The sequence below is a fragment of the Miniopterus schreibersii genome, assembly GCF_964146895.1.
Source record: "Miniopterus schreibersii genome assembly, chromosome: 13".
Classification (NCBI taxonomy): Eukaryota; Metazoa; Chordata; class Mammalia; order Chiroptera; family Miniopteridae; genus Miniopterus; species Miniopterus schreibersii.
Genome location: NC_138113.1, coordinates 39,089,544 through 39,115,815, shown reverse-complemented (window position 1 = coordinate 39,115,815; position 26,272 = coordinate 39,089,544). Strand labels below are relative to the sequence as shown.

The following is a 26,272-nucleotide window of genomic DNA, read 5'->3' as shown; positions in this document are numbered from 1 at the left end:
CTCATTATAACGGAAAATGTTAATGTATCAGACTGTAGTTAATGGAGAAAAAGATAACTTGATATAAACACAGAAGTGATATAAACAGCGCATACTTCGGTGCACAAGACCTCCTTTGACAAAACGCTAAGTTGCAAGGGACATCTGCTAATAACGTAGAAAATCTTATGCGATTTTTTCATTATTACCAATGGAACTCTATCCAGAAACAGGACTCTCTCAGACCTGAGACAGTCATGACCAGCCCTAGAGCTGCGTCGGTGCCTTCGGAACCAGCAGGGTCGTCAGGAAACACTCCCGCCCCAGAGAAGAACCTGAGCGAACTCCCCAGGTCGGCGCACATTGTCCTCCCCTACGGCGCCCCTCAGCCGGTCTCAGCCTCCTCCAGCAGGAACGAACTTCAACTCCCATCAGACAACGCGAGCCGAGGTGGGCGGGCCCTCGCCGCGCGTGGGCGGCCCTGGCCAATAACGACTGTCGTTACAGCGAACAGTTTGGCCGCGTTTGTAAAAGACCGCGGCAGGCGAAGAGAGAGGAGGTGAGGGCGGTCGTCAGCGTTGGGGCCCTAGGGCCGCGGGGTGCGGGGTGGGGGGCACAGGGCAGGTAAGGGGCCGTGTTCACAGAAAGCGGGGGCGGCGGTGGAACGGGTGTGGAGCCTGGAATCCCAAGGCAGAGCGTGTCCTAGGAGCAGGGTGCCCCCCAGGCTTTGCTTCTGCTTGGGCCTACTTAGAACCGGAAGTGAGCCCTCGCTCGGGGAGGATGCCGGGAAGCAGGCCTCGGTGGGGCGGGGGGCGTGCTGGGTCCTGGAATCGAGGCGGGGGGTACCAGTGTGGAAGGCCTCTTTGCCAGACACGTTTCGCGTTTCTCCACTGGCCGGTCTGCGTCCTTCCGAGGCCGCGCAGGGCTGAAGGAAACAGCCTGGACCGGGAGTTGGGAGTTCTGGCGTCTAGGCCCGCCCCTTCCTCTCATTTGTGGTTTGTCAAGGAATCCAGCAGCTCCCAACTCACCTTAGACTGTCTGGGGGCTATGAGACGTTCATCACAGCATTACTTTCTCTGAGTCAATTTCTTCACAGGTTCATGGTGTAATGTAAGAAACATCCAAACCTGTAAGAATTTGTATGTTTATTTGATCCAAACTGACAGTTTCCGGGAAGCAAAATCTCAATGGATTGAAAAAGTGCTCTAGAGAGTAACAGTTTTGCACCTTATTTTATATGTTAGAATCAAAGATGAAGACATAAGGGCGTTCCATGAAACCCATTGGTGATAGATTAGGAAGGTGGGAGAAAGCAAAGGGGGAAATCTCCGGGGTTGGATAAAGCAGACACTTTTACAAAGGGAGGTACAGGATAGTTAACGTGATAACAGTAACAATGAGGGGCTCTGGTCTCCTGCTGCTGTGACAGGTTGTTACCCTGAGGGGTCTGTAAAAAGGAAATTACCCCGCTATTCCAAAGGTATGCTATATGTAGATGCAAAAAAAAATAATAGGCTCAGTTAAGATAAAGATTGACCTTTGTCAAGGAAGATACTGGCCTAGGACATAACTACAGCCATGATTCGTTTTTAGTTAGGAATTTTACATTTCAGACCATTCTATGTGGTTACTTTAGTCTCTGATTTTGTAAGGCCTGCCATGCAGCTTCCCCTGAGCTTGTAAGGTTTAGTGTGTGACCCTTTTTCGTCCACAATGGTGAGCAATACATGAGTAAAAAAAGTAAACTTTTTAAAAAAAATTAAAAAGGGCATTAGTGGAAAAACTGCTGAAATCCAAATAAAGTCTATAGTAAATAGTGTTGGTACCAATGTTCAAACCTTAGTTTTGCCCTGGCCAGTGTCGCTTGTTTGGTTGGAGTGGTGGCCGCAGCACCAATTGATGTTTCTCTCTCACCCGCTCCCTTCCTCTCTAAAATCAAACCAAACCAAACCCTTAGTTTTGGCAAATGTCCCAGGGTTGTTAAGATGTTAACAGTTGGGAAAGTTGAGTGAAGAGTATACAGGAACCCTCTGTATTATCTTTGTACGTTTTCCATGAACCTAAAATTACTTCAAAATTAAAAGTTTTTTTAAAAAGAAATGTGCATTTGCAATTTTGAAAGATACTAACAAATTGCCCTCTACAGACCATGATCAAAAAAGTAAAAGAGCCTGGCTGGGCATGGTTCAGCAGTTGAGCACGACCTAGGATCCAGGAGATCGAGGTTCGATTCCCGGTCAGGGCACATGCCGGGGTTGCAGGCTCAATCCCCAGTCAGGGGCGTGCAGGAGGCAGCTGATTGATGACGACTGTCTCATCATTAATGTTTCTATCTCTCCCTTCCTCTCTCTGAAACCAATAAAGATGTATTTTTTAAAAAAAAAAGTAAAAGAGAAAAATAAGAGGAAAGAGTGGAATTCTAATGATGATGCTAAAAACTGCAGCACCTTAAGGCTCCACATGTATGGCAAACCAGTTTCTTAATAAGCAAAGTTCTTTTTTCCACTTTAATGGTATGTTAAATCATATCAGTGTAGTTTTTAGCTAAGCTCTTTCATATATATTAATGTTTTTTCTAGTTTGCAAATGAAAAACAACCTGAAGCTCAAAAGTTAAAAGTCTTAGCCTCAGAGATAATTGGTGGTAAAGGGCCAACGAAATCCTCCATCTTTTTACTTTTGGAACTACATTCTCTCCTAAGAGCCCATGTTTAGCTGAATGAGGATACTTGCTAAAGAAATTTATTGACCTAGGAAGGAAATGCTGTGTAAACAGGTTAATGTCTCTAGATCAGTAGCTTTTAATGAGCGATGTTAGCCCACTGGAGGACATTTAGGAGTATCTGGAGACATTTTTGTTTTTTTACAACTTGAGGAGGAGGTGTTGATTGCTATTAGTATCTAGTGGGTGGAGCTCAGAGATACTACTAAATATCCTGCAATGCATAGGATACCCCTCTAACAACCAAAAATTATCCAGGCCTAAATGTCAGTAGTGCCAAGGTGGAGAAACCCTGCTATAGACCATATTTCAGAAAACTTTATTCACTCAGTGGATACTCAGCAAGCAAATATCACAGTTAGGGGATTAATTCATAGCACCAGTGAAAAGATGGGCATTCTTAGACTTATTTGTACCTTTCACTTTGTTAATCAGTGGACTATAGAAGATATGGAGGGAAATGGGGAAAAGCAATGCTAACAGCCTATTTCTAAATCACAAGCAGATTACTTTTTAAAAAAAAGCATTTAAAATACTGAACTAGTTAATAACATGCATGCTGAACTGATGTCTGTAACTTACTTTGAAATGCGTCAAAGTAGAAGGGATTGATGGATGGCAAGGGGGATGGATAAACATATGTAATAAAGCAAACACAGTAAAATGTTAATTGTAGAATCTAGTGAGTGAGTACATGGAGGTTCACTGTATAATTGTACTTTTTTATATGTTTGAAAATGTTCCTAATGGAGGGAAATCAAAAGCAGAGATTTATACTCTTAACAGACACAAGGTTAGTGTAAACTGCATAGCTAATTTTCCTGGGTGACCTCAGGCAAGTTACTTAACTTTTAAATTTTCATCTGAAGAAGGGTTGTTGTTTGGCTTAAATAAGAGACTAATATTGTGAGGTTCAAATAAAATTATGAATGGGAAAGCACTTAGAAAAGCATAAAGCGCTCTAAAAATGTAAGGCATTAGTATTAGGAAGGATGAGTTTTTGACTGATTATATACCATGGCTCTAAGTGTTCTTGACAACTCTCTGTGTAATGCCATTAGCACTGTTTTCTTGCAATTAGAAATATAAAACAATAATTTCCATAACAATTTCTGTCAAATATTTCTCAAATATTTGTGAAATACTTAGATTTCTATTCTGAGAGGAAAGAATCATTCTCTCTTTGCATAACTTTATCATTTTTTCTTGTTTTATTTATAGACTGCCAACATTTCCACATAGGGAATCTTCTTTGTGAAACATTGGGCAGGAGCTTTGCCATTGACTGGCCAAGAAGGAAAATGTAGAATGTCTGCATTGTTACACTGTGGAGTCCAAACTTCAGAAGACTTTGAGTTAAGCAGTAACATTTACTCTGTAAATGATTATGTCTTCACCTGTCCTCTGTGATCATCACAAACTAATGAAACATCTTTTTAGGTCTTATCAATTTAGGTCACACTGTTTTCTGGATGCTCTGGCAGCTGAAACAGGTAAGATTGGGCTGGGTGTTATGAGGAAGGGTGGAAGGGAAAGAACTAACCTTTCCCATTCTCCAGTCCTTGCTCAAGTTAAACATCTGTGCATGTAAAGATAGGTTAACTAAATCTAGGTCGTTGTATAGGACAGGATTGAACCTAGAGAAATGCTTTAGTTGTTACAGTAGGATTTTAAAAAATACATAGAGATATGAAATGCACTGTTTCCTCCACTTTTGTTTTGTTTGAGGGTTTCAATTGATGTTGTGTTTGAGGGTGCAATTTGAAAATAGTAGATAGCTTCTTTATGTCTCACTTTCTGTACTAAATATCGTAAGTGATTTTTTTGTATTGTAAATCCTCGCTGGAGGATATTTTTTCTGTTGATTTTTAGAGAGAGTGGATAGGACGGGGGCGGGAGAGAGAGACAGACAGACAGACATCAATGTAAGAGAGACACATCAATTGATTGCCTTCTGCACATGCCTGGGCCAGGGATCGAGCCTTCAACAAAGGTACATGCCCCCCTGGCTGGAATCGAACCCTAGACCTTTCAGTGCATGGGCCAGTGCTCCACCACTGAGCCACACTGGCCAGGGCTGAATATCATAAGATATTTTAACTGCGTGTGTGTGTATTCATGCTGATGGGTTTATTGTCTTTTCTAGGGGCCTATGAAAAATGGAACCAAACTCTCTGAGGACTAAAGTCCCAGCTTTCTTATCTGATTTGGGAAAGGCCACATTGAGAGGAATTAGAAAGTGTCCCCGATGTGGCACATATAATGGAACCCGGGGACTGAGCTGTAAGAACAAGACATGTGGAACCATATTCCGCTATGGTGCACGGAAGCAGCCTAGTGTTGAAGCTGTCAAAATCATAACTGGCTCTGATCTGCAGGTCTACTCAGTGCGGCAAAGAGACCGGGGCCCTGATTACCGATGCTTTGTGGAGCTAGGTGTTTCAGAGACTACAATCCAGACAGTAGATGGGACGATCATCACTCAGCTGAGCTCTGGACGGTGTTATGTCCCCGCCTGCCTGAAAGCTTCCACCCAGGGTGTTGTGGAAAACCAATGCCAGCACATCAAGTTGGCAGTGAACTGCCAGGCAGAGGCCACCCCTCTGACTCTGAAGAGCTCAGTCCTGAATGCAATGCAGGCCTCCTCAGAAACCAAGCAAACCATCTGGCAGTTGGCCACAGAACCCACAGGTCCCCTTGTACAGAGAATTACTAAAAACATTTTGGTGGTGAAATGCAAGGCAAGCCAGAAGCATAGTTTGGGGTACTTGCATACATCCTTTGTGCAGAAAATCAGTGCCAAAAGCTTGCCTGAGCGCCGTTTCTTCTGCTCCTGCCAGACTCTGAAATCGCACAAGTCGAATGCCTCCAAGGATGAGGCAGCACAGAGATGCATTCATTTCTTTGCTTGCATCTGTGCCTTTGCCAGTGATGAAACATTGGCTCAGGAATTCTCAGACTTCCTAAATTTTGATTCCAGCGGTAGGTGGTATGATTGACACACTGTTTTTCTAAAATGACAATGAAAGAGTTCCACTGTCGGCATTTGGAAATTGTCCTAGCAAGCTTCAGAAGCAGTTGCTAGATAATTCAAATGAAAAGCATTTCTTCTTTTAATCCCAGTCAGCACTTGCATAAAAGTTGATTGGTTGGTTGGTTGGTTGGTTGAATTAATGATCAAGAGACTTGGACATTTTCATTGAGACAATGAATCTAGTAAAGTTAGCCTTGCTTTCACTTTTTTACCCTTCTACAGATGCCGTATGTTAATAAAAACAAAGAACAAAAAAATTCCCTTTTATTTTGACTTGTTTGCTTGTTTCTTGTCTTTGAAGATAGAGAAAACAAGTACCTTGCTCAAAAGAAAACCTTTAAAGTTTCTGAAGCAAGTCTTTTGTTGTTAACATATTTTTACCTTGTAGATACTTTTTATTTTCATTTCCTTTTTTTTTTAAGGTAATGAACTTTTTTTTTTTTTTTTTAAGAGTGGGAGAAAAGGAGAGAGAGAAAGAAACATCTATGTGAGAGAGATACATTGATAGATTGCCTCCCATACTCGCCCCAACCAGGGATTGAACCTTCTACCTTCTGGTACATAGGATGACGTTCCAACCAACTAACCCACATGGGCCAGTGCTATTTTTATTTCTTATTAATCTTTAGTTGGCAGCAGCTCCCAACTTTTTAGTTTTACATTTCTCTGTTGAGCTGTCTATCAAGTTAACGTTGTACGAACAAAAACATGTTTTTGGCTGTCCTTTAAAGAAACTTTTTTTTTTTTGCAGATCCACAATCTTTTTTTAAAATTAAATTTATTGGGATGACATTTGTTAGTAACAACATATAAGTTTCAAGTATATAATTCTATGATATGTCATCTGTATATTGCATTGTGTGCTCACCACCCATTGTCTAGTCTCTCATATATATTTGACCCCCTTTACCCTCTTCATCATCCTTCCACCCCTTTACCATCTGTTAACCTTCAAACTGTTGCCTGTGTCTATGAGTTTGTTTGTTTGTTGTTGTTCTTTTTAATCCTCACCGGAGGATATTTTTTTTCATTGATTTTTAGAGAGAGTGGAAGGGAGAGGGAGAGAGAAACATCAACATGAGAGAGAGAGAGACATTGATTGGTTGCCTCCCACACGTGCTCGGACCAGGACCAGGGATTGAACTTGAACATCCCCTTGACTGGGAATCGAACCCACGACACTTTGGTCCACAGTCCAAAGCTCTAACCACTGAGCAAAACTGGCCAGGGCTGTTTTGTTTTTTTTGTTGCCTTTTTTTTTTTTTTTTTTTAAATATATCTTTATTGACTTTAGAGAGAGGAAGGGAGAGGGAGGGAGGGAGCGAGAGAGAGAAACAGCAATGATGAGAGAGTCGTCAATGATTGGCTGCCTCCTGCACGCCCCCAGTTGAGGATTGAGCCCGCAGCCCTGCATGTGCCCTGACTGGGAATCAAACCACAATTTCCTGGATCCTAGGTCAATGCTCAACTCCTGAGCCACACCCAGCCGGGCTGTTTGTTGCTTTTTGTTTCATATCCCACATATGAGTAAAGTCATATGCTTTTTGTCTTTTTCCATCTGACTCATTTTGTTTAGCATGTTATTCTCAAGATCCATTCATGCTGTCACAAATGTCAGTATTTTAATCTTTCTTATGGCTGAGTAGTATTCCATTGTATATATGTACCATGTCTTCTTTATCCAGTCATCTTTTGAAGGATGCTTAGATTGCTTCCATGTCTTGGCTACTGTGAATATTGCTGCAATGAGCATAGGGGTACATATATCTTTATGAATAAATGTTTTCAATTTATTTGGGTAGATACCCAAAAGAGGGATTGCTGGGTAATATGGTAGCTCTATTCTTAATTTTTTGAGGAACCTCCATACTGTTTTCTATAGTGGCTGTTTCAGTTTTCATTCCCACCGGCAGTGTATGAGGGTTCTTTTTTCTCCATGTCCTCTCCAATACTTGTTATTTCTTGTATTATTGGTAATAGCCATTCTAACAGGTGTGAGGCAGTATGTCCTTGTTTGATTTGCATTTCAAAGGAACTTATTTTAATGCTGGCAATCACTCCATTGTTTGGGGATTTGGGTTTTTATAAATTAATTTTTCTCTAAGTAGAGGTTGATACTTCCTCTTGGATAGTAGTAATAATTTAGAAATCTGTTATATTTTAGGTCTTAAAGAGATTATTGTGCCCCAGTTGGGCTGCCCTTCAGAATCAACAGTATCAGCTTGTGAGTCTCCTCCGTCTAAGGCGAAGAAGAGGAAGAAGGAGGAAGTACCTGGTGAGAAGCTGTTTAGTTGGTTGGTTTGATGGTGTTGTCTTTAGAGATTGTTTTACTTGTTTCACTAAATCTCAGCAATTACAAGAAACAGTTTTTATGGTGGTTTTTTTCCTGAAAAAGTTTTACCCTTCATTAATGATTCTTTGTCCAGTCAATTTAAGTATTGGTTTTACTGACTAAATATAAGAACGAATCAAACTCAGCTCTTATTATTGAATATGTTTGTTCATCCCCTAAACAGTCAGACTAGTCTTACACCTTAACCTGCCTTAGGACAATGTTATGAGGTTTTCATCCATAGAGTAACTTGTGACAATAATTCATTATCTTTTCCACACTAATGTAGGAATATACATTTATATATATACATAAATATATATGTGTGTGTGTGTTTAACTAAAATAATACCATTGTCAGTTAATGACTCTTACAAATCAATATGAAAATGCTGAATTATCCTAGTAGATAAGTATCAAAAGACATAGACTCTAAATACAGAGAACAAATTACCTGGTCCACAAATGTGGACCAAACTACAAACTCACTAGTGAACAGAGAAATGCAAAAATTTTAGAAATACAAAATTAAAATAAGATACTTTTTGCTACCAAATTAGCAAAGCTTTTTAAAATGATGAGACCACAGGTAAAGGTGAAATTCGGGCTCTCTGTCATGGCTAGTGTAAATTGCTATGATTATGAGTATAGGGAGTATTGCTAGAGGTGGGTCAGGTGATCATGCACAGGAGTTTTGGTGCTGGGAAGTTGGAGAAAGGTGGAGAAACAAAGTGACATCATTTTCATGTTTGTAAGAGATAATTCTGGCAGCAATGTAGAGCAGAGATTGTTGTTAAATGTCTACTTATTGGTCTTTCCCAGGAAAAACTGAAGTTCAAAAAATAAAGATCTTACCCTTTGATGCAGGAGTCCACTTCTAAATAATCATTTTTAAGGAAACAATCCTTGGTACAGGAAAAGCATTTTGTCTAGAGATGCTCATTTTATGGTTATTCATAATATTGAAAAATTAGAAACAACTAAGGGCCAACCACTAGGGATAGTTAAATGAACCATGATAAAACCACCTGCTAGACTATCAGACAACCATTAGAAATGATTATGTAGAATTTGGAGAAATGTTTAGGTCACTCAGGTAGCCAGATAAAGTACAAATGCTCAAACTTGACTTTCAGATAAACAGTTGAATAATTTTTTAGTATATGCATCTCTCTTGCAATATTTGGAACATACTTACATTAAAAATTCCTTTGTTTGAAATTAAAATTTTTTTTTACTAAATCTCACAGTCCTGGTAAAATTACAGCTACTTAAAATCACAAAAACCAGCAAAATAGTCTATTCATAGAAAAAATGGAAGATAGTTCACCAGGAAATTAATAGTGATTGTCTGAGAGGTGGGAGCAGTGGGTGAATTTTTTTTCTTCCTTTTACTTCTGGTTCCCCCCAGTTTCCTACAAAGAGCTTCAGAAACTTAAAATGTTATATATAAAGGCTAATGCTAATTTAGAAATTATCAAAAACTTTTTATGTTTTAGATTTTTCAGAAATTAATACAGAATCTATTTATGTTCTACAGACATGTTATTAAACACTATAATGATTTATGGTTTAGGTGCACAGATCAACAGTTCACTGTTGCCTCAAGACACAGTGAGCAGTAATCTAAGGAAAAGTGGCCTGAAGAAACCTGTGGTTGCTTCTTCATTAAAAAGGCAGGGTAAGTTTCCCTGCTTCACAATAGGCTAAAAAGGTGGAAAATCATCTGAAAGAAGGTAAAAGCAGTAAATCCAAAAAAATGTTGCATGGTGTACCCCAAGGAATGCTAAGATAAACACTAGTAGGCACTGAGGCTGAAGTCTGTTCTGTCCCACTGGTCTCAAATTATGCTCAAAACCAAACTGCAGCCCTGGCCAGTGTTGCTCAGTGGTTAGAGCACCAGCCCTTGCACCAGATGGTTGCAGGTTCGATTTCCAGAGGTAAAGGGCATGTACCTGGGTTGCAGGTTCAATCCCCACCCTGGTCAGAGTGCATGTGGAAGGCAGCCAATTGATGTGTCTCTCTCACATCAATGTTTCTCTCTCTCTCTCCCTCCCTCTCTCTCGTTCTTCCTCCCTTCCACTCTCTCTAAAACTCAATGGTAAAAATATCCTCGGGTGAGGATTAACAAAACAGAAAACAAACAAACAAAAAGAACAAATTATATCTTTAAATAACATGGAACAAAAATTACTGACATATTTTGGCAGAGGTATTTTGTAGGATTTTTCCTACAAAAATATGGATATTTAAAGTTAAAGAAGAAATACGTTTTATAATTATTCAGTGATAAATATTTGTTGACAAAGGCAAATATAGTCTGTTCTCTGCAGTTAGTAAAGTTTGAAAACATACCTAAAAACAATAGCATGATTATCATTCTGAATTTATGAAGACAGAATGACTTAATTTGAACATAACATATATTTATATATATCACTTTTCTAGCGAGAATAATTAATCTTAGACATTTGAGGAATCAACCTTTTCTTAAACTTTTTATACATTCTGGAAAAATAGTTTAGTTCGATTTTGGTAGTATTTATTGAATACTTGCTATGATATTGTTGGTCATATAATATGGCTGGGTGATTAAAAACTATACATCATCCTGCCCTCATACTCTGATTTGGAAGACCAATACATAAATATAAAATAAGACCAAATCTTAATGAACTAATTAAGAACTTACACATTCCAGGAATAAATGTCTTTGGAAGGCAATAAATAAACAGATCAACTGTATCAGGTCTAAGATTTTCAACAAATTTTCATCACTTCCTTTGACACAAAGAAGAAAGAAAATAGCTTTTAATCTAAATTATCACTGTATGCATTTACCTATGAGAATTTTAATTTCAAATGGATAGTAGTTATGGCATTGGTATCTCTCTGTAGAAGAGAATGTACTTCAGACATGTGAAGACATTTCAGGAGAAGAAATAGAATAGAATGTCTCTGTGAATAGAGAAATGTTAATCAGAAATAGGGCCAATTTATAGATCTCTAAAACAGCCATTATACAAAGCCATTCTTCAATGTGCAGTTTAGTGTTGAAAGGCTGCAGACTTCCTGTGGTTACTAATCGTGAACCTATTAGTATCTCAGAGCTTTTCATTTCTTTTTTCCTAAATGGATTCTTAAAAAAAAAAATCCTAGAATCTTCCATTTCACTTAATTTCTTTGAATTTCAGCTTCTTGTTCTTTTATCTGTACAAACTCCTTAACTTTTCAAACTTCAATTAACTGTTTATTTTGTAAGAAAAAATAAGTTACTAAAGCTTTTTTTGTTTTTCGTAGTCTGCGGTCAGCTGTTAGATGAGGCACAAGTGACCTTATCTTTCCAAGACTGGCTGGCCAGTGTCACAGAACGCATCCATCAAACCATGCACTATCAGTTTGATGGTAAGTATTAGTCCCGCAACTGGGCTCTTGCTGCAAGTAGGAGAAATTAAAGTAATTGTGCTAGAGTTCTCTGTTTTGGTAGGAAAAGTAAGTGGGCTTGACTCCAGAGTACATTGGGCCACAAAAAGTAGAATTCTAAGTGAAAGAAAGTAATACTTTATTTCAATGCAGGATCAGCAAAATGAATTTAGAAATGGAAGAGGAAAAACACAGCAAATAATAAAGCTTAGGGTAGATAGCTTTGACCTGGGGGGAGGGGTGTTTGGTGAAGGATATATCAGAGCCTTAGAAGATCGTTGTAACTCTCAAACTTATAATTGAAGCAAGAGGGCAGAAAGTTTAGAGAAAATCTAAACATGTGAGACAAAAAGTTACATAATATTACATAGACATGCTACAGAATATTGGAGAACACAGGCTAGGTATGATATATAGACTCATGGAACCTCAGCAATTTCAGAGGTGGACCATCCAGCCAGTCCTTTCCCATTGCTTTAAAAGCATCTTTGACAGATGGTTTTCCAGGCTTTGTCCAGTGATGAGGAGCTCACTGCTTTCCAAGGTAGTTCATAACATTGTTGGACAGTGATAGGTGTGAGGAAGTTCTTCCTCATGCTAAGTGGACATGTTTGCTTATAATACTTCCTATTGGTTCTTGTTCTGTACTCTAGCCACATGGAATAGGTCTGTTCCTGTTTCTGAAAAACAGCCCTGCTACTGCACACACATCCATTGCCCTGCTTGACAGGTCTTCCCTTTTCTAAGTGTTACACCTTAGGTCTTCACATATTCCTCATGGCATATTTACAGATCTCATATCATTTTGATGTTCTTTGATGATTATATTGCAGTTTATGGATATCATTTTAAAAATAAAATGTACTCCAAACTGAATAGTAGCCTGATAGCAGATACTCAGTAAAAGAAGATGAGTGTTGAAGGATTAGAACAGTTATGACTTTATGTTGAGGAAAGGCACAAGAATGGAGGTCTTGAGATGGAGGTCATGCTTGTTTATATTAATTCAGAAAAAAATAAAACTTCAGAAGTTTTTAGAAAATAAACTAAGGAAGGTTAAACAGAGAATCTATGTTTTCCTTTAAAGATTTTATTTATTGTTTGAAATAATATAATAAATACCTAGTAACCCACATCCCAGAACAGAAAATAGAACATTGACAATGTAAGCTATACTATACACTGTGATCCTTTTCCATCTTATTCCTGTACCACCCCCTCACCATCTTCATTACCATCACCTTTGTCCAAGTCACCATCTCCTGGACTGTGAGTCTGTCTCTTTTATGAGGGCTTTTCAAGATTAATTTGTAAGCCTAAGCTGTAGCCTCACATCAGCTGAGTTCTGCTGAATTAGCACTTTATTTATTTATTTATTTATTTATTTATTTATTTATTTATTTATTTATTTTTAAATATACCTTTATTGATTTCAGAGAGAGGTAAAGAGAGGGAGAGAGAGAGATAGAAACATCAATGATGAGAGAGTTGTCATTGATCTGCTGCCCCTGCACGCCCCCTGACTCGGGATCAAACCCCGATCTCCTGGATCCTAGGTTGATGCTCAACCACTGAGCCATGCCCAGCTGGGCTAGCACTTCTTTTAGAGCTGTTATGATCTCATATGTAGCCCATATTCTAATTTCAAGAAGAAAGATTTTAAAAGTCTTTCATCTGGTGACTTCTCTAAACTACCCAGATATTACTATTTTAGTGCTTCAAAAGGAGTGACAGTTTTGTCACTGAGATTCTGCATTCAATAAAGAGGGCAAAATCAATTGAAAGAACATAAAGTCTCTCTCTATGGAATTCTAGAAGATCTTTCATTTTAATCTTCCTTCACTTGACCTTTGTTCCAAAAAAACATCTGAGCTGTCTTTGAGAGTCTTCCTTTAAGAGACATTCTTTGAGTTGCATATTTATCCACGTGGTTCTGGATGTTTTCCCTTTGCTGGGACTAGGTAGCTCTTTGGACACAGCTTTTTTTGGTTTGCTTTTTGTTTTTTAAACCCTCACCCGAGGATATTTTTTCCATTGCTTTTCAGAGAGACTGGAAGCGGCAGAGAGAGAAAGAGAGAAACCTTGATATGAGAGAGACACATCGATTGGTTGCTTCCCACATGAGCCCTAACCTGGGCCAGGGATTAAACCTGCAGCCAAGGTACATGCCCTTGGCCAGAATGGAACTCGGGATGCTTCAGTCCATGGGCTGATGCTCTTAACCACTGAGCCAAACTGACTAGGGCACTGGACACAGTTTTTTAAGAAAAACTCAGAACTCTTTCGACTACTACTTTGAACACTCTGTTGACTTTTGTTGACCTAGTGTCTTGTAAGTTTCTTTAAAAGGTTTTTTAAGTATTTGCAAACATTTTATCTGCCTGAGATCATATTCAGAGAGAAAGACTGGTGTTTATTGGATAGTGTCCTAATTTTGCGGTCTTTGGCATTCTTCATCCAAATCATCTGAGGGAGAGCATGTATGTACTTTGATTAGACATGAATGAATATAGCAAGTGCCTGGGGATAGTAAGCAGGAGTGAATCAAGTTTGCCTTCTCAACTCTGCTTCATTGTTCTCATCTTACTTCATATACTCTTTCAAGGAAAATATCTGTGTCATGGTGGTGTTTACAAAATTGGGGATTCAAAAGCTATCCTTGGTGGATAACAAGGGTCTGCTATATTTTTTATGATTTCAAGGGATCAAGAGTAGGGCTGATTGCCCTACCCAGTTTGGCTCAGTGGTTAGAGTGTTGTTCTGCAGACTGAAGGGTCCTCCTGGGTTTGATTCCGGCCAAAGGCACGTACCTCTTTGCAGGCTCAGACCCGGCCCTAGTTAGGATGTGTGTGGGAAGCAACCAGTCAATGTGTCTCTCTCACTGTCTCTTTCTCTCTCCCTTCCACTCTCTCTGAAAAGCAATGGAAAAAAATATCCTCAGGTGAGGATTTAAAAAAAAAAAAAGAGTAGGGCTGGTGACAGTGTTTAACTCATAAAGGTCAATGAAAACCTTCTTTTTGCCTCTGTATAAGAAAATCTTTTTATAAAGCATTTTTAGTCATTACTGTCCTTCAATTCCATTTCTTCCACCTCTCTCTACACATAAGAAAGTCCATTGAGTTTCTTTACATTTTTTTCCCCTTTGTTGTGTACATGAGTTTCTTTAAGTGAGTTTGTTTTTTTTTTACTTTGAAGTAGTTTTTTGGCTCATAAAACCTTTATATATATAAAAATACCCAAAACACTATGCAGTATTAAATCACAATTACATTTTTTACCAATTAAAACTACCCAAATTATACATTAAAAAAAAATCCTACACCCCTGGGCCATGTTGCTCAGTTGGTTGGGCTTTGTCCCGTGTACCAAAAAGTTGCTGGTTCAATTCCAGGTCAGGGCACATGCCCAGGTTGTGGGCTCAGTCCCTGGTAAGGGGCATGCAGGAGGCAGCCAATCGATGTTTCTCTCTCTCTCTTCCTCTCTCTCTAAAAATCAATTAAAAAATATATTTTTTAAATCCTACAGAACTAAATTCTGAAGTGACATTATGACTTAAATACTATGACAAAATAGGTAATTCGTATAACATTAATTCACTGCACAAAGCTGCCAGATACTTTCATAAGTATAATCACTGCAGAGTGCAAATGAACATAGTTTCAACGTTACACATTTAGTTGAAGAAACTGTGCCTCTGCCTAAGGAACTCTCAGATTTCTGGCACAAGAAGTTGGTCTGTTTTAACTGAATGAGTTTCTTCTTATTTCCTAAAGGCAAACCAGAGCCACTGGTGTTCCACATTCCTCAGTCCTTTTTTGATGCCCTACAACAGAGAATATCTATTGGAAGTACAAAAAAACGGCTTCCTAATTCCACCACAGGTATGGGATTTTTTTATGTCAGGAACAGCAGCAAATGTCTTGCCTGGAGAGAATTATGTTTAGAAAAATGGTGTGAAATTTTTAGGAGTAGGACTTTTAGCCAGATGCTGAGCTCATGAAGCCTTAGCCAGTCAGCTCTTGGAATAATAATCACACTCTTCAGTGTGACCCTGTACTTACTCCAGTGCAAGTTAATGGGACAATTCAGAAAGCACAAACTTGGCAAAAGAACAACAATGAAGTGCAGTGAAGGTGCCCACCAAGAAGTTTGATGTTTTCTAGATATGAATCAATTTCAACAAAAGCATTGCAGGCTCCAATCATTTGGGCTGGCTTCTTGGAAGCATATTACAGTATGTATCAAAAACTAAAACTTGTTTTTTGTGATTTCCAATTTTTGACAAAGGAAGATTTCATTTTTAGAGTTATTCTTAGGCTTGGAACACTATCGTTACATTATTTTGGTACTTATTTCTTGGTTTTATATAACATCTTTCTACTAGACATTTCAACATACTTATTGGGAAGTATAAGGAAATAAGGGAGAGAAAAGGAGGAAGAAAGGATTGCTTGGTGGCAATAGCCCAAGAGTAACTAGAGCTAGAAATCAGTGCTATTTCTTCAGCAAATTGTTATTTGATGATATAATAGGGACTATGGGGCTGTTTGAGGTTTAATTCTGTTTTTGAATAATACAAGCTGCGAATGAATCACTATGTTTAGGGCCATGGAAATCTTTGTCTTCACAGCTTACCTACCTGACTTTTGAAGCAGTGTTGATTCTTTCTTTCATTTTAAACTTTAGGCCTAATATATTAATTTTAACCCATCCCTTAGCTAGTTTTGCACTTTCAGTGGAACCCCTTTATAATCCTGCAGGCAGGACAATGGAGCGGCAACCATGTTAGCAGACTTAAACTCCGTGTAATTATTTTAAGGACTATGATTTGACCTCTGATATATCTAAAGTTATAAGAGATGTAGAAGCTGGGGGCGTTTGTTGTTGTTTTGTTGTTTTTGTAGGGGGTTTTTTAATCCTTACTTGAGGAGTGAGGATATTTTTTCCATTGATTTTTTAGAGAGAGTGGAAGGGAGAGGGAAGGGGGGGGTCGGAGAGAGAGATAGAAACATTAATGTGAGAGAGACACATTGATTGGTTGCCTCCCACATGTGCCCTGACCAGAGGTGGGTACTGGGCCTGCAACCCTGGCACGTGCTCTTGACCGGAATGAAACCCTCAACCCTCTGGTGCACAGGCCAACATTCTTAGCCATTGTGCCACACCGGCCGGGGCTAGAAGCTGTTTTATAATGGAATCCTGTGCATGTAGATTCACCAAACAAAGAAACAAGTTTTTAAGGTACTAGAAATAAGTAGCATCTCAAAGAAGCATCAGAGAGAGATGTTATATAGCAGAAATTTTTATCACTTGATTTGTTACATTTACATCAAACCCTATTATATATTTGCCTCTAGATTTTCTCTTTTAAATGTGCTGAGAATCTATAAGGAAAGAATGGCACTGCACTGAAATGTCTGGAAACTGGGTAACAAATACTGAAAGAGATTGTTATTTTTTGGTAGGCTAATTTCGTTCCCTTTTTACATTGAAGCTTTTGTTCGAAAAGATGCCTTGCCACTGGGAACCTTTTCCAAGTATACCTGGCATATCACTAATATCCTGCAAGTTAAACAAATCTTAGATACTCCTGAGGTAAGAGTTTATTTCTACAATAGTGGGAGGGCAGAGCGAAGAGAGGGAAGCAAGTGTGGGAAGTGTGTTTCTACCAGCTCCTTGAGTTACAAGACACCAAAGAGAATTCTTTTTTTCATATTAAGAGATTATTCAGAAATATTCATGGCTTTATAATGCTGACTCTAATTTTAATGGGTATTCCCTAGAGCTTGAAAAAGTATCTTAAATTGGAGTCTTTTTTTCTTTGCATTTGGGATTAGAAAACAGGAATGATTTTTTCTATAAATTAAATCATGATCTCCTACTAGCTATGGTGAGCCCTAGATTAACTGGCAGGCAGCTAAAAAATATATAAATAATTTGAGATGATATACTATTTGTGAAATTAGTGGGCCCCGCACAATTAAACACTCCTTCCCAAACTGCAATTTAGTTCTCATTAGAAAAATGACCCTTAGTTGGTGTTCTTTTTCAAGGGAAATATTAGATATTTTTAAACACTTTTTTCCAGCAGACCCTGAAAATTTGAGGATTTTCCCTTCTTACAATAATGGATTATTATAGAAGATTCAGTATAATGTGATTTGATGTGTTAAGAGGAGCTTAATTTCAAGACATTGTTATGTTCAGAAGAATAAATTGCTTGGTAGCTGTTATGTTCGGAAGAAGAATAAAAGGCCTATGTTAGCAATAAAGACATTTGAGGAACTTCCTTAAATGCAAGATATCAGAGGCACCTTCTAGCCTAGAACAAGTGATGTTTAGGGAGACACTGAGCAACCGAGAGCAAAGTCAAGTGAGGGAAAAGAGTTAATAATCATTGAGCTTCTATCTGTTGGGCGTTATTTACCTGTATCACCTCATTCATGTATTTTGCAGATGAGAAACAGGCTTTGAGAAGCTCACCCTGCTGTTTAGTGGCAAAGACAAAATTCAGTTCAAGTTCTGTCTGGCTCAGTCCCAAGGATGGTGTGAAGCACACAGGATGGTGAGGTCAGCTGTAGGTGCTATCAATAGAGTTTTTAGGAAAATGTTCTAGCAGAGAAGTAGGGGAAGGGAAAAAACCAATTTTAGAGCAGGTCTGTGCCAGTAGTGGTCATGTAGCCATGAAGATGTTTGGCTGGGGTTCAAATTAAAGTTATATAGATAAAAAGAAAGCCAAGCCATGAATGGTGTAAGGAATGCAAGGCAGATTTGTTGACAGAATTTAGTTGAAAATGCAAGGGGGAGAAAAAAGAGAATACAAGGGGAAGATTTAATTAATTTGAATGTCCTTAATAAGGAACAGTGAATACATTAAAGATCTATTCTCATCCAAGTGTTTGTCTACTTTGAAAGTTTTTCTTTCTCACCTTTCTTGGTATTGTCTCCATGTCCAGATGCCCTTGGAAATCACCCGAAGTTTTATCCAGAACAGGGATGGGACTTACGAGCTGTTTAAATGCCCTAAAGTGGAAGTAGAGAGCATAGCAGAAACCTACGGTCGTATAGAAAAGCAACCAGTGCTGCGGCCCTTGGAACTAAAAACTTTTCTCAAAGTTGGTAAGTGATTGGTGGTTTCAATAGTGCCTCTTCCTGTGAAGACAGCTATGTGCAAACATTATCCTAGATTTTGGATCTTGACCTTAAAAAAAGAAGGAACGTTTACTCATCTTGTAAAAGGTAATCATACAATAAGGTATTTTGCTTCATTTGAGCCAGGGCTTTAAAAATAAAATTATAGGAGTAATACAATCAGCTGCCTCCTGCATGCCCCCTACTGGGGATCAAGCCCGCAACCTAGGCATGTGCCCTGACTGAGAATCGGACCAGTGACCCTTTGGTGCATGGGACAATGCTCAACCAACTGAGCCACAACTGTAACCATTTTTAAGTTCTGTGACATTAAATACATTCACATTGTTGTGCAACCATCACCACCATCAATCTCCAGAACTTTTTCATCTTTCTCAACTGTAATTATACCCTTTAAACACTAACTGCCCACTCTGCCTCCTCCTAGCCCCTGGCAACCACCATTCTACTCTTTTTCTCTTTGAATTTGACTGTTCTAGGTACCTCATGTAAATAGAATCAGACAATATTTGTGTTTTTGTAACTGGCTTATTTCAGTTAGCATAATGTTGTCAACATCCATATGGTAGCAAATGTCAAAATTTCTTTCCTTTTTGTTTATCCATTCATCTGTTGATGGACACCTGGGTTGCTTCAACCTTTTGACTATTGTGAATACAACATTTTTAACAGCTGCATAAAATTCATTCATTAAAGTACCTCACACTAATCAGTCCTTTAAGTTGTTTCAGACATTTTGCTGGTGTTTTATTTAGGGTTTTTTATTATCTATTCATAGTGATAATTGCCTATAATTTTCTTTTTTGGAGGCTATATTTTTTTGGATTTTGGTAAAAGTTATATAGAAAATGATTTTGGAAAGTTTGGGGAAAAATTAAATAGTTAGGAGATATCCATTCCATAAATGTTTAAAAACATTATTTTCTGGACCTAACCCTTTCTTGCAGGTAATTCTCTAAAGTCTTTCAGCTTTTTCTGATTTACATTTATATTCATGGTTTGTTTATATCTTTTTTGGAATCAATTTTGATAGTTTATATTTTCCCCAGGGTTCATCTCTTTTGATCTCAAATTTAAATTATGTTGTGAAAATTAATAAATAATAACTTCATTTAAAATGGAGTCAGGAGGCTAGAGAGAGAATTCTTATGCACGTCACTCAATGCACACTACTGACCCCAAGAGGAAACGAGGTATTTTGCATCTTCAATAGACAGGAAGTGAAACTAGTTTACTACTAAGCAGGAGGAAAAATAGATTCCTCCTTGCCCAGTAGCAGCTTAGTCAATGGAGATTGGAAAGGCAGCCAATGAAAAGTCATTATACTTTGAACTTTCAGTTTCCTCCAATGGATTCTTCATTTACAATAGCCCCTCTCAAGTCTTTCAAAGAGCAACCCTCTCCTTTATTTCTCTGGGCTTACTGTGGTACCCCATCTGACTGCAATTCTTTGTTATTTCCTAATAAACTCATTTTACTGGGAACTATCTGGCTGTCTACTTGTATATGGTCAACAGTGTACATTTTAATAATTTTTAGTGTAGATGATTATAACATAACTTTATTTATTTTATTATTATTTTTTAATCCTCACCCAAGGATATTTTTTCCATTGCTTTTTCAGAGAGAGTGGAAGAGAGAGAGAGAGAGAGAAAGAGAAAGAGAGAGAAAGAAACATCGATTGGTTGCTTCCCGCTCACAGGTGGACTGGGGCCAGGGATTGAGTCTGCAGCCTAGGTACATGCCCTTGGCCAGAATCGAACCTGGGACCCTTCAGTCCGTGGGCCGAAGCTCTAACCACTGAGCCAAACAGGATAGGGCTATTTGTTTATTTTTTTTTAATTTGTTTTTTAAATAAACTTTTTTTTTTTTTAAATATATCTTTATTGATTTCAGAGAGAGGAAAGGAGAAGGAGAGAGAGAGAGATAGAAACATCAGTGATGAGAGAGTCATTGATTGAGCCCACAACGCGGGCATGTGCTCTGACCGAGAATCGAACCTTGATCGCCTGGATCCTAGGTCGACGCTCAACCGCTGAGCCATGCCCGGCCGGCTATTTGTTTATTTTTTAAGGAAATTTATTTCCTCACTTTTTTCCCAGACTTTATTGATTTTAGAGGGGGAGGAAGGGAGAAAGAGAGAGAGAGAAACATCGATGTGAAAGAAAGAGATACATTAATTGGTTGCTTCCTAGACATGCCCGACCAGAGATCAAACCTGCAACCTAGGCACATAACTTTTAAAATCTGTTCTAACTCTGAAGTTATACACTCTATCAGAATTTTGTCTGTTCTATGGTCTTTTTCAAAGAATTGGCTTTTGTGTTTATCCAGTTGTTCTAAATTTCTGTTTTGCCCAGCCAGCGTGGCTCAGTGGTTGAGTGTCAGCCAGTGTACTAGGAGATCACAGTTCAATTCCCAGTCGAGGCACATGCCGGGATTGCAGACTCAATCCCCAGTATGGAGCTGCCGATCAATGACTATCTTTCATCATTGATGTTTCTCTCTCTCTCTTCCTTTTCCTTCCTCTCTCTGAAATCAGTAAAGATATATTAAATGATGAGAGAGTCACTGATCGGCTGCCTCCTGCTTGCCCCCTACTGGGGATTGAGCCTGCAACCTGGGCATGTGCCCTGACCAGGAATTGAACTGGTATCTCCTGGATCCTAGATCAATGCTCAACCACTGAGCCATGCCCTGCTGGGCAATAAAGATATATTTTAAAAAGTTTCTCAACAGAAACTTTGCAGGCCAGAAGGGAGTGGCAAGAAATATTCAAAGTGATGAAAAGCAAGAACCTATAAGCAAGATTGCTCTACCCAGCAAAGCTATCATTTAGAACTGAAAGATAAAGAGCTTCACAGATAAGAAAAAGCTAAAGGAGTACATCACCACCAAACCAGTATTACCTGAAATGTTGAAGGGTCTTCTTTAAGAAGAAGCTAATGAACAAAATAATCTGAAAGACAAAACAGACCCAGAGACATTGAATCATGCAACAGACTGTTGTATCTCAGAGGGAAGAGGGAAGGGGGAGTGGGAAGATATTAACCAAAGAAGTTATATGCATATCTGTATAATCCATGGACACACAATAATGGGAGGGGGTGGGAGCAAAGTGGAGGGGGCCAATGGGGGGGGGAATGGGACACCTGTAACACATTCAACAATAAAGATAAAAAAAAACCCAAAACTCATAATTATACTTTCAAATAACAAAAATAAAATAAATAAAAATAAAAACTTATTTAAAAAAAGATTTAAATTTCTGTTTTAATTATATTCTGCCTTTTTAATTTCTATTTTTTTAGGAATTTAGAAATATTTTCTCTCTAACCTGCTATATGAATTTGTGTTAGCAAAGATGCTATTTATCTAATATAAAGTCTTACATAACTTTAAAATGAGTCATATAATTTTATTATTTAAGTCTTCATCTTCACTTATTGTCTCTTTGATCTACCAAAGACTGAAGGACATGAAACAATTTCTTATTACAATTATGTTTTTGTTTATCAATATATCTTGACTGGTTTCAGAGAAAGGAAGGGAGAGGGAGAGAGAGATAGAAACATCAGTGATGAGAGTCATTGATTGGCTGCCTTCTGCATGCCACCTCTGGGGACCAAGCCTGCAACCCAGGCGTGTTCCCTGACCAGGAATAGAACTGAGATCTCCTGGATCATAAGTCACTGCTCAACGGCTGAGCCTCGCCGGCCAGGCTACTATTATATATCTTTTTTAATGATATATTTCTAAAAGTCTTTGCTTTATTGTATTTAAATATTGTAATACAGTGTTTTTGGCACATCGATACAGGTGTCGTATTGACCTTAAAGTCAGATATTTCTCCAGCAAAATGGGTTTATTTGGCAACAGCAAAGGATTGTAGTTCATGACATGCAGCCTAATGGCAAACCATGTGTAAGTCCAGAGAACAAAGGGGAGGAACTGTTCTTTTACAGAGGAAAGGGGTTTGTTCAAAGAGGATTGTTGTAAACTAGAGTCCATTGGAGAAAACTGGGAGTTTGACATGTAATGTCTTTTCATTAGCTGAACTGTAACAGTCTTTCATTGCCTGAGTGGTTGCCAGGTGTTAAGATCCTTCTTGGTGCTGGAGTAGTAGAATAGAAACACATCTTCCTGTTAGAGATGGAAAGTAATCTTTTCCTGTTTGGGGTAATTGACAATGAGTGGTAAAGCCCTGAGAGCTCCCCCTTTAGGCTCTTCCAACTCCAGTTTAAATGAGGTTTCTTTTTATTAATCTTCACATTGTCAATGTAAATTGTATACTTTTCTTAGTCCATACAGGCTGCTATAACAAAATGTCACAAATTGGGTGGCTTATAAACAACAGAAATTTATTTCTGATAGTTCTGGAGGCTGGGAAGTCCAAGATCAAGGCATTAGCCAGTTTGATGTCTGGTGAGGGCTGACTTCCTGATTTATAGATGGCAGTCTTTTCACTGTGTCCTCAACGTGACAAAAGGGTGAAGGCTCTCTGTAGGGTCTCTTTTATAAGGGCACTCATTCTTCAGGGCTCCACCCTCATGACCTAATCACCTGCCAAAAGTCCCACCTCCAAATACCATCACATTGGGGATTAGGTTTTAAATTTTGGGAGTATACATTCAGTCTATGGCAATACTTTGTCAGTGTAAAAATAAATTTTGTCCTAAAATTTTTTGTCCAGTTTTACAACAGTGACACCAGTCTTCTTTTTTCATTTTTCTGTTTGCCATCCTTTTACTTTTAACTTTTTTTGTGACACTTTGTCTTAGTTGAATCTATTATCAATATTATATAGTTGGTTTTGATTTTTCTCCAATTTTAATAATTTATTCTCTTCATTATAATTGATATAGTTGGTCTTCTGTCTTCTTGTTTTGTTTTCTGGTTTGCTAAATGGACTATGTTTTCTGTGCTTAATTGTCTCCATAGTTTTGAAGATGTTACCACATTATTAAATTCTGCTGGTGTTTTATATTTCTTAAAAGCATTCTTTACTAAATTTTTCATGTTTAAGTCTTTGATCCTCTAATTTACTTTGATGTAAGGTATGTGATAAGATTCTGCCACCTTTTATTTTCTTCTAGTTATCTGCTTGATGCACACCACTTATAAGAAACACCTGCTTGTATTTCTTTTACTAAATGAAAATTTTGCCTTTACCTTATACTAAATGTCTATTCTATTTGTGTCCACTTTGGATCTTTCTGTGTTGTTCTTTTAATCTGTCTAGACATACGCCAGTACCACATTCTTTTGGTTATTAAGGATTTGTAATACATTTTAGAACCACACAGATTTTAATTCTATTTTCTTTTAGTTTTCTTGAAATGACCTTTATTTTTTATTTTTTTAAAAATTGATTTGAAAGAGAGAGAAACATCCATGAGAGAGAAAAACATCAATCGGTCGCCTCCCGTATGCATCCTAATGGAATCAAACTCAAAACCTAGGTATGTGCCCTGACTGGAAATCAAACCCACAACCTTTTGGTGTACAGGACGACACTCCAACTAACTGAGTCACCGACCCAGGGTTGAAACTACCTTTTCTTTTTTTTGTTATTTTAAATATATCTTTATTGATTTCAGAGAGAGGAAGGGAGAAGGAGAGAGAGAGAGAGAAACATCAATGATGAGAGAGTCATTGATTGGCTGCCTCCTGCCCAACTGGGGATCAAGCCCGCAACCCGGGCATGTGCCCTGACTGGGAATCGAACGTGATCTCCTGGATCCTAGGTTGACACTCAACTGCTGAGCCACGCTCAGCCGGGCTGAAGCAACCTTTTCTTACTGGTCTTCCTTTTAATCTCATCTAGCTGTCTTTTCCTCTCAGTCTGGGCTCACGTTATGATTCTTTTGGTCCTGTTTTCATAAAGTCTGGGTCTTATTTTATACAAGGATGCCACACAGTTCCCTGAAATTTTCTTTTGGACAGATACAGCAGTATTTGCTTTTGCCTTCCCTTGGTTCTTGTTGTTTTTCCCTGTTCTTTTTTTCTCATATAGTTTTCTTTTTTTAACTTCTTTTTCCTTTCCTTTTTTATTACTGAACAGAGCAAGATCTATCCAGACTCAGATTTTGGAATTTTACTAATCAGTGTTCCTTTCTTGTTCTTTTCTTTTTTTTTTTTGTCTTCAGGCAACACTTCCCCAGATCAAAAGGAGCCAACCCCTTTCATCATCGAGTGGATCCCAGATATCCTTCCCCAATCCAAGATTGGTGAGCTGCGGATCAAGTTTGAGTACGGTCACCACCGGAACGGGCATGTGGCAGAGTACCAAGACCAGCGGCCCCCCTTGGACCAGCCCTTGGAACTGGCCCCTCTGACCACCATCACTTTCCCTTGAGACAAAACAAGAGTCTTTTGCTGCTAAATTTGCACATCCCCACCCCTTGACAACTTTAAATACTAGTTAGGTACTTAGATGGTCTGTTCCTTAGTGAACTGCTTTTAGCTAAGATGCAATTTCTTAACACATCCAAGTGAATTCTGTTGAAGAAAAACTCTCCTTGTAAATAGCCTTTTTGGTGCTGTGTATAGTCGTCATTATAGATGGGGTGGTATTTCTGGCTAGAGTGTTTAAAGGAACAAAAAGAAAACCAGCTCATTTTCCATTTTAAAGGATTCACCTTTAGAGTTTGTTTCAACCTTTGAAGTAGTTAGCAAAACTCCACCTTACACTAACAATGTTGGAAAGTTAATAACACCCTTGTTAGGAAGAATGTTAAGGACCATCCTGGCAGAGTTCCAGTCATGCCCTTTTGTTCTATTATCAAATAAAGCACAGTGTCACTAATTTTTCCAAATTGTACCTCATGTTGGCCTGATTTTAAAATTATGAACCTTTTTCCCTAGCTGGTTTAGTTCAGTGATTAAAGCATCAGCCTACAGACTGAAGGGTCCCAGGTTCGATTCTGGCCAAGGTCACGTACCTCAGTTGCAGGCTCAATCCCTGACGACAGGGCATGTGCAGGAGGCAACTAGTCAATGTGTCTCTCACATCGATGTTTCTCTCTCTCCCCCTACCCTTCCACTCTCTGAAAAGCAATGGAAAAAATATCCTCAGGTGAGGGTTAAAAAATTAATTAAAATTATGAACCTTTTGGGGGAATTTAGGTGATGGTGAAATAGGAAAAATAGGTCCAGGTGTCAAGGGAGTATTGACAGGTCAAACTAATGCTTGTAATTGCTTATTCACTTGATACTTATTTCCTTCTTTATTCTCTAAAAAGTTTAACATCTGGTAAAATTCAATTCCTACTTCTGAGTTCATTGACCACAGAATGGAGACATGAAAGACAGAGAAGTAGAAGTCTATTTTCAAGGAGAAAAGGGAATGAACATTTTCCTATATGCCTACTATGTGCCAGGTACTTTTTTTTGCATTCCTACTTATTTTTCTCATTTAGTCTTCATTATTCTTTGAGTTTTAAGTATTACCCCTTCTTTTATAAAGTTAAAGGAACAGCCTCTCTGAGGTTAAGTATCGCTGGAAACAACATTATAAATAATGTTTTGTTTTACTTCAAAGTGCAGATTCTTTCCACTTTATTACATTGTTTTGTATAAATTCCTTATAATTCATTGACCTTGGGAAGACAAGAAAAATCCATATGAAGT

The 26,272-nt window shown here is 38.4% G+C and overlaps 1 protein-coding gene across 5 annotated transcripts; it reads left to right on the top strand.

The window, feature by feature from the left end:
* Window positions 1-472: 472 nt before the first annotated feature.
* Window positions 473-26,272, top strand: LOC308566111 (uncharacterized protein C2orf42). 5 transcript variants are annotated; one of them, XM_081156122.1, is made up of 11 exons: window positions 497-538; window positions 3,922-4,055; window positions 4,141-4,193; window positions 4,847-5,682; window positions 7,899-8,009; window positions 9,642-9,746; window positions 11,366-11,470; window positions 15,262-15,369; window positions 16,983-17,083; window positions 18,445-18,607; window positions 24,790-26,272. In XM_081156122.1, exons 4-11 carry the CDS (start codon window positions 4,860-4,862, stop codon window positions 24,996-24,998), a joined length of 1,725 nt encoding a protein of 574 aa, XP_081012248.1. In that variant the 5' UTR covers window positions 497-538; window positions 3,922-4,055; window positions 4,141-4,193; window positions 4,847-4,859; the 3' UTR covers window positions 24,999-26,272. The 5 variants fall into 5 exon arrangements, with proteins under 5 accessions (XP_081012245.1, XP_081012248.1, XP_081012249.1 ...); XM_081156123.1 differs by having other exon boundaries at window positions 533-1,459; XM_081156119.1 differs by having other exon boundaries at window positions 473-538; window positions 3,922-4,193.